Source organism: Olea europaea, unplaced genomic scaffold, assembly GCF_002742605.1.
Source record: "Olea europaea var. sylvestris unplaced genomic scaffold, O_europaea_v1 scaffold2260, whole genome shotgun sequence".
In the NCBI taxonomy this organism is placed as follows: Eukaryota; Viridiplantae; Streptophyta; class Magnoliopsida; order Lamiales; family Oleaceae; genus Olea; species Olea europaea.
Genome location: NW_019240654.1, coordinates 124,086 through 133,499, shown reverse-complemented (window position 1 = coordinate 133,499; position 9,414 = coordinate 124,086). Strand labels below are relative to the sequence as shown.

The following is a 9,414-nucleotide window of genomic DNA, read 5'->3' as shown; positions in this document are numbered from 1 at the left end:
TGATGGAGCGATGAGGGTATACAGCGACTTCCGTGTATCCAATCTCTTCCGAGTAACACATTGTAACTAGTAGGACCATCTATTACAAAGAAGACTGTGGTCCTAGTAGTTGTACCTATAGTTATGTCCAATGGCATAACTCCCTTAGCTGCAGTTGCTCCTCTGTTGAAACTTGTAAGGATGACTTTTGTTGGAATCATATCCCCTTCTGTCTTTGCAAATTTCCTCATCATCCTAGATGGAATGGTGTTTATAGCTGCTCCATTATCGACAAGCACTTTTGCCACAGGTATGCCGTTAACTAGAGTTTTAACGTATAACGGCCTCAAGTGTTTAGTCAATTTCATGGCTGGCCGTTTAAAAATAATCTTTTCGACAGCCTCTATTTCTACTTCCTGCTTGTTCTCTGTCGAGTTATGCTTTTGTGATAAGTCGACGTGTAGCATATCGCACTGGGCCTCTGTCTCCTGAATTTCCTTCTTACTGTTTTCTGATGCTTCCTCGTCTGTTATCCAACCTGTGGGAGGAGGCATTATTCTTGAAGGTGATCCATACTTTTCGGAGCAAAGCACTCTCTTCTTCCTTTTGAGCGTCCCGTACAGCAAGTAGAAATCGAAAGAATGCCCAGATGATTCTCCCAATAAATCTACCTCACGAACTCCCTCTCGATATAGTTGCTTTAACAGAGTATTGTACGATACTCCTCTCCTTCGTCTTTCTGCTTCTAGGTCGATTTCATCTTCAATATCTATCATACCATCATGTTCCTCACCATTGTAGGCCTCTCTAGAAGTCTGACATTCTTCATATTCCAGTATGCATGCTTCTCTTTCGTTATCCTCTCTTTCTTCTTCTTCTTTCTCTTTATTCTTGAACTCATTGGCTGGTAAATAGTTATTAGCCACAACAGGAGGTAACGTACCGAACTGAATAGTAAGGGGCTGATCTGGATCTTCTCCATCCCTTCTGTCTCGCTCAAACTTCGATCTCCCAGAAGAAGTTTCTGGTAACTCTTTCATTGATTCATCTGTACCAGTCTCTTCACTATCTTTGAGAACATTTTGATTGGCTACCTCGATTAGTTTAGGCGCCTTAGGACATGGCACTCCCTGTTGTTGCCTCATCATTCGTCCATAATTTCGTTGGAAACGCTTTTGTTGGGTTCTAGTCATCTCGTCGAAAGGTATTGCCTTTCCTGCATTATACTGAAACGAATGCCATACATTTGGTCGGCGAGGTTGCGGCCTGAATGTTCTCCCATTATTTATTGGCCTGAACTGCCTCTCAAAAGGAGGTCCCTTGTAGAACGATGTACCTCGCCCTCTACCAGGCTGAGCGTTTGGGAAGAAAGTAGGGCGATGAGGATGCTGCCATATCCTTGGTTTCTCCGTATTCCCACTCACTTCTCTTTTACATCTTGCACACAAGACGTCTTCATCCTCTTTTGGCTCCTTCCCTTTAATACGCTTAAAGACACTGGGATGTGGTCCAGGGTCTTCTTCTCCATCATCTTAACCAATTTGAATTTTTCCAACTTGTTTTTGAAACCAGACGTCACCATATTCACTCCAAGTGGCTGTGGAAAAGGATTTTCATCCACTGTCATCTTTTTCTTATCATCGAACATAATTCGTCCTGATTCAATGGCATCTTGTAACACATGGGGAAAAATCAAGCAATTGTTAGTCAAATGTGACCATGCATTATGCAACTTACAATATTTTTTACCCCTTAATTTGTTCAGGGTTTGGCAATTTATGCTTATCGCTCAACTTTATCTGCTTATTCTTATATAATTTATCGAATATAAGATCAGCTTTGGTTATATCGAACGAGAACGTTCAAGCTTTTACGTTTTTATCTTTTATAGGCTCATCCTTGCCCGATGGTCTAGGTTTAGCCATTATAGGACAAGCATACGTGTCTCCTTTAACTAATTCGGCCAAACACATTTCGATCTGATCGTATGACTCGTTATTGATGGTATGAACATCAAAATTTGGGTCTCTATAATAAGTCCCCTTGCTAGAATTTTTTATCTACTCTTCTCTTATCAATCGTTCATACCTAATCACGTTCGCACTCAATTGGAAAAGGTCAGGAAATTCCTTGTCTTGGAATTTCTTTTTCAAATCAAAGCTCAAACAACCTTAAGCGATTTTGACAAACTCTTTTTCGGGTAGAGGTACAAAACATTTACTTCTTGCTGTTTTGAACCTTTGGAGGAAATCTTCTGCCCACTCGTTTGGCATTTGACGTAGGTTCGCCAAATCGGCCAAAGTAACTTCAGACTCAGTTTTATAAAACTGAGCGTGGAATAATTGTTCCAATTGTTGTCATGTTTGAACAGAATTCGCTGGCAAATTGATGAACCAGGAGAAAGCTACTCCTGTTAATGAACTAGAGAAAAGCCTCATTTTATGATAATCAGTTACGTCACCACTTTACAGTGTGAATCCTATGTGTTCTAGAGTAGACACCTCCCCTAAACCGGTAAACAGTGAGAATTCTGGCACTTTATACCCTCTAGGCCATGGATATACTTGGTCTATCCAATCAGGATATGACTTTGTGTAAGTCGACCTAATGACAGGACGTACCCCAAAAGCCATCTGGTCCTGTACGATTTCCATAATCTGATTTCTCAACATGACGTTGGGGGTCATATGGAATCCTTACAGGTTGGTTGACCGGTTGATTTGCTTGAGGCCTGATATTTGGTCCTTGATTAGGAATAAAGTTACCATGATTTGGGTCATTGTTACTATTAGTCTGAACATTTATTCTCTCATTAACACGTGGGGTATTTTGCCCGTTATTTAGGACATTATCTCTTACATTTGGATTACCCCCCAAGTTAGGCGTACCACTATCATTATTCTGATTTGGTATTACACCATCCCCTTGGTTTGAAGTAGAGGGACCAAAATGTGGTTCTACCCCTTGACTTGGATTTAGGACTGGGGGATTATGTCCCACAATTGTCCTAGTTTGAAAGTGGTTTGCAAGAGGCGTAACTGGTTGACAAATTTGGCCTACTAACTTATTCATTATTTCATTCAAAGTATTCAGTTGTTTGACTATATTGTCATAATGTGCATTCTCATTCTGGATAAATCTTTCCATATTATGAATATTTCGAAGATTTACCTGTTCAACGACATGTTGTGTGAGTTCTCCAAGCAGTGCACGCATAGTTCGAGGACTCAACTCTGCCATTGATTCGTAACGACTGTTACTGCTCTGATTCTGTCCATCTGTTCATGGAGAGCTATGCTACTTCTCACATCGTTCGATCACAGACTGGACTCCTCCCTGATTTGCTGCTTTCTTATCGGATCTTTGAGGCATATTGTTTCACCTTTTGTATCTTTAATACCAAACACCACTGTCCCACTGGGCGTGTCAAATTGTTTCGCGCGGTTTAGTCACTAACAATTAAAAAGGAATCAGACGATTGTGTAAGGGACAAACCTTTTGAGACAAAATCCCAAAAAGGGGTGTTTTTATTGGCGATGACTTTACAATTGAAAAATAAAAACAGAATGCCTCCAAGGGGCGCAAGCACACGAGTTATTGAAAAAGAAGTTTTTAAATCTAAGCCAAGAAATTTAAAGTTACATATTCTCCATTTGAAAGTTTTTGATTCGGGGTCCTTTTGCTCTATATCTTTTCTTCCTTTTATACTCCCTGGATGATCTCTTCGTGATCAACTGCTTAAAAAATGCTTAATCGCTTTATAACTGCCCACTTTCCTCGTAGTGGCCAACTTATCATGGAACTGCATTCTCTAACTGCTGCCATTACTTTTTGTCGTTCAACCGTTTTCAATTGAATTCCTTTAATCGTGGAACGTGATAGAACTACCCAATAACTGCTTCATTAACTGCACTTTTGGGTAACCATAACATCTTATGTTTGCTAAGATGTTGGGCGACTCGAATGTTTGGACGAGAGCAGGGTCACAGCTCTGGACGACTGCATGGCAATTCGTTCGCTCAAATCTTGGGCAACTTGCAACTTTGGGCGATGGTGTTACCGCGTTCATGGGCTTCCCTATTTGGGCTTTTATCTTGCATTGCCTAATTGGGTCGTTCTTTGGGCTATTTGATTTTGGGGATTTTTCAATTGTACTTCATTTCTTGGACTATTCGACTTGGGCTGAACTTTTGGTGTGTCAACACCTAAATATGCCTAGTTTCATATTGGATCAAAACCTACTGAATCTTTCTTTTAGAAGGTTTTGATCGTGGACTTATAATGCTTTTTGAATTCTTGTATATTACCTAAAAGCATCATAGTGTTCCGTGATCCTTTTTAACACGTAAATTGCGGAATAAATCATGCTCAAATTCCACGTGAAAATAAGTTAAATACTATATTACAGTTGTGACGTAAGCCCCTACGAATGAAGCACGTCTGACATTGGGCCAGAATCCGTAAATACGCGGAGGACAAGATCTGTTTCGTTTGTTCAAAATCGTTAAAAAGTCGAATTTAATTTGGTGACAAGAAAACATTCATTTGATTGTGCCAGCTCTTCCAAAACCACTCCCGCGAGTCCGTGACCATGTTGAATTCTCAATAATAATTCATATTAAAACAAGTTTCAATAATATCATTGTCATGATTACACATGTACGGGATCGAATGATATCTCGATCTACGACGGGTACTTGTGAATTCAAGGATATTTCCAAAGGTACATATTTTTCTTAACGCAATGTTTTCGATTTTTCATTTTAAAATTCTTAAACATATGTTTGGAGATCCACAAGTATCACTTATTTATCTACTACTAATTTCTATTTATTTGTAATTTAAACCGTTTGTAAATATTTCCGGCACAATAGTTTGATAGAACTTTTCTAAAATTTTATCAACTTCTTAATTGGTTAAAATTCAATTTTACCCATCGTTATTAGGACAGAACCAGTTCAGCACAACAACAAAAAAATAAAAAAAAAAATCCATGTTTTAGAAAATTGTTAAACAACCCTACAATATAGATAGAGACCAAGCAACTACTAATAAGATAAATGTCATATCATGGAAGGAGGAGAATTACAGTTCCATCACGTAATTCAACTATTATTTTCAACTTTTTTCTCAATAAATTCCTTGTCTTTGAAAGAATGTCATTTTTTTAATTGAATTTACAAGAATTTTTTACAAGATAACAATACTAATTTTTCGAATGATACGAAATTTATCCTTTTTAGTAAAATAATCTCTAAAGGAGTATAAAATCATTATTTTAGTCTCGAGAGTGATCGTCATGAAATGTATTTTCTATTATAATAGAATGCCAAAAAAAAAAAAAAAAAATTAGTTCCCAGTTTTATCTATAGATAAGATGGAACCAGATAGGCCACAAAATTGAGTATAATTTGAGTCACAACCATACTAACCAAAATTCTTATATATGGGGTCACATGTCGCATTGTTGATGGATTAATATAAAGCAATAAGTGAATAAATTATTGCATTAGAAATGCCACCGCCTTAAATGAAATAAAAATCGGTGGAATATCTTGGGTAGGATTTTATGAACTTTTTCCAAAATTTTAAATGCTTTTGCTGAGTTCTGGCAAGGTCAACTATTTATATGCCATTATTTCAAAGGAAAATGTGACATTGGTTAGGTTGGAAATAAGTATATTTTAAAATTAATTAGATTAATTGATATTATATAATAATCTTAATTAATGGTCTAGTAGTCCACAATTTACATTAGTTAATTCATTGCATTTGATAATAATATTCTTAAGTAATTAGCTGGGTTGCAATAGGATATCCAAAGTATGATTTACATATTCATCGTCCATGGAGAAGAATTTATGATTTAAAAGAAATAAAAATAAAAATTGCAAAAGACAGTAACATGATATCTGATTCAATTTTTGTTTTATCAAATGTATAATGAGTTTTTTTAAATCTAGGTACGTGGAGGTGAAGCTTGAATTTAAGAATTTTGTGAACTTTAATTTAATGATATGTTGAATAGGGGATAATGAATCGAGTTGAGCCAGCCACCCAAACTCAGCAAGGGGCCTTTCCCTTGAAGAGCCAAGTCGAGTCGGATAGTCCACGAGCTTTTCGAATTTTTTTCTTAGACATAATATAAAGAGAAATGACAGAAAAACTTAAACGCACTACAAAAAAGGAAATTAATTTAATGTAATTAAATAAGAATATAAGGAAAAAATGACAGATTTGTAGGTAAGCCAATGAACCTGCGATAGTTGGTTTGCGAAGCTCACGGGTTTTACTTGCGGAGTTCAGTTTGACACATGGACTTGTGATGAATTGAGCCGAGCTGGCTCACCAAGCAAGTGGGCGGCCAAGGCCAATTGCCAGCCTACACTAAACCACCTCATACATGTAATATAGGGCTTGTTCGATAGTGATTTTGAAAATTGATTTTTTGACCGTTACAGAGAAAAGTGAATCTTACCTATGAGAGAAGAAGACAAAAATGACAGCTAATAGTCAAAAAATTAATTTTTTGGAGAGAAAAATCAATACCAAACAGGCACTTAATTTAAATTGTCAAAGAGAATATTCATATATTTTATTAAATTTTACCTTCAACAATAATTCCATAAATGCACTTCAACATGGACTAAAATAATATCCAATTACAAATGTAAGATAATTATATTGGTAATTTTATAGTGTTAGTTGTTCAGAAACTTCAAAACTTGTGTATTTCATACTAGATTGGATTTAGTAATCTTCTGCGTGGGATGATGATTAATTCCTTCCAGTAGAATTAATAAAAGTTTGAGATAGTCTAATTCTTTCCCTGACTTGAACTAGTTCAATTTAATGGACATCGTCTCGAACAAGTTAAAATATTTGGTCTTCATAACTGAAAAGTTCAGTTCAAGTTCTTAGAATAATACTTTGTTAGCTAAGTTATTCTTATATTAATATTTCAAAATAAATAAAGGAAAACATCCATAATCCATTGATCGGGAAGGCAATGTCTGTAAATCTTGTGTTTCTATAAAAGATGAACTCATAATTTTGATAAAAAGAAACCCACGATCTCTCTGGGGTTCCAAGGAATAGCTAGTTATACAGACATGAATTTTAGTATAATTTTTTCAGGCACCCGTGGCTACATTCTGTAGCACTGGACATAGACTTGTCGAAGAACTAAATATTGAAAAATAAAAAATAAAACAGAAGAAAAGAGGAAAGGTGGAAATTCATACTCTTTGATCAATATTGCTAGCATGCATGCATGCATGCGGTAACGTGAATGATAAATTTGGAAGATAAAAGCTGAAATGTTGAAGTGATCAATAAAAGAGATTTTTGCTATGATTAAATAAATTAATCAATCATTCTCAAAGTAGGGCAGTTAGAATGCCACCAAACATATCTAATATTTATGATTTTTCAATTTTTATATTCACGTTTGTGACTTCCCTAGATAAACGACGTGCGAGGAACAAAATCCTAGACAAAATTGTCCATAAAAAGGTAACAAAATACAATATTAGAAATCGAATATTCAATATTCTGTAACGAAATTATTTCCATTATCATTTAAAAAATTACAAAACACATATATGATATATGTAACTTCTGTCCCACTTACAAATAATTTGAAAGCAAAAAAGATTGAAAAACAAAATTAACTTTTTGTGTGTGATTTATGCATGCAGTAATTAATGAATCTAGTCTAGAGAATAGCAAATTTGTTTGAAGGTTTCTAAATTGTCCCTGAAGAGAGGAACGAAGACATCTATGCTTCCATCTTGTATGAAGGATGGAAGAAGAAATATCATGCCCTCTGTTGGGAAGAAAGAGGGCATGAAAATATAAGGCCCTCCACATCCAAAATCTAGCTCATAAAATGGAAACCTTAGCCAGCTATCAACCTCCAAATTAGGCCATAATATGGACTCTTCTGTATCAGCCACTGCATTTGGAACAAGTTCTTCCTCTTTTACCTTATGATTTGCGAAGTCGATGAACGATTTGAAATAATTGTCATTCACATTTACGACTGCATCATGAATGAGCTTTGTTGCATAGGGTAAAGGCTGGTTTAAAAGATCATTCACTTTGGCTTTTGGAAATGCCCAAAGTACCAAATTTCCAAAGTAGTTTGGAACTTTAGGGTTTAGCCGGTGGCGTCCGTCGACAGATATTCTCACTTGGGTGACATCATGCTCACTTAGGCTACGGGCCCTTGTTATGGTTCTCCAAAGATGTGCCAAAAGGCTCTCAAAAGTACTGAATGGCTTGTTGTTTCTATTCAATGAAGAAGCCTTGGACTTAAGCTTGGCAAGAAATGCTGTTGAGTAATGAACTTTGTGAGCCACAATGTCATCGACACCGTTATGGATTAGAGGATAAACTTTCTTTTGTTTTTTGTTGATATATTCAAATCCTTTATGCTCGAACTCGAATATAGGAGGGTCTCGTGGGGAGAATATTGTGCGATCATGCAAAGGGAGTGGACTAATTTCGAGTCCTCGACAAGCTTGGCCCCAAGCAACCAAGAAATTGCTAGTCGAGTGTCCATCAGCCACGAGGTGGTTCGCGGTGAATCCAACAACCAACGAGCCACATATAAAGGTTGTAAGTTGAACTTGAACAAGCTCCACCACACCCTCGAGGCTAGGGTGAAGGCTTAGCAAAGAAGCCGAAGGTCTAAAGGGCATCACCTGATCAAGAGAGCGATCTACCGATGCCTCAACAAACTTAACACCCTCATCATTGAGAAGAATGATAGGATCACCATTATCATCTTTGCCAAGCCTTCCGGCCCATTCTCGATATTCGGCCAACGCCTTTTGGAGCCCCAACTCGATGGTTGCAGTTGGTGGGATCGGAGGACGATATGCGTAAATAACCGCAACATGTTGGTCATAAGTGACCTTATCAAAGACAGATAGAGGAATGTGGTTTGTTATTGTGGGAGGGGTGCCTTCATACAAAGGCTTAATTATTCTTGACCTACCTATTTTCACCTTCATGATTATTAGACTTTGGCTACGTGGGCAATAAGGCAAAAGGCAAGAGGCAATGCAGTTTGTGTTGAGATTCTTCAAGACACAATGTGCTATATATAGTGCAACCTTAAAAACAGATGGCGCCTTAAAAATATTATAAAAAAGAACAAAATGCTGTCACAAAAGTCACTCAGCCTGTTCATTAGGCACATCTGTTCGTGAGTGTTTGGTAGAAGTTTTGATTATAATTAATCAATTTGACTTTTGAGAAAATGATGGAATTATTCATAGAGTGGAAAGTGGGACCAAAGCACGTTTAGTCGTGGCAAATTGTATAGGTAAAGAAGATGAGAAAAGAAAACGAAAAATCTTTTTCTCTGTCGAATAAAGTCAGGATTTGACTTGAAGTGTCCAATTGTAAATTTGTAACTAAAAAGGC

General features: G+C 36.8%; 1 protein-coding gene across 1 annotated transcript; it reads right to left on the bottom strand.

Annotated features, from left to right (window-relative positions):
* Positions 1 to 7,531: 7,531 nt before the first annotated feature.
* LOC111381141 (agmatine coumaroyltransferase-2-like) lies at positions 7,532 to 9,058 on the bottom strand. Its single transcript, XM_023004882.1, has one exon. The coding sequence runs from the start codon at positions 8,997 to 8,999 to the stop codon at positions 7,692 to 7,694; it is 1,308 nt and encodes a 435-aa protein (XP_022860650.1). The 5' UTR covers positions 9,000 to 9,058; the 3' UTR covers positions 7,532 to 7,691.
* Between the last annotated feature and the right edge of the window lie 356 nt (positions 9,059 to 9,414).

Bases quoted from the DNA above. Each gene is read 5' to 3' on its own strand.
- LOC111381141 (XM_023004882.1), bottom strand. From the start codon at position 8,999: ATGAAGGTGAAAATAGGTAGGTCAAGAATAATTAAGCCTTTGTATGAA.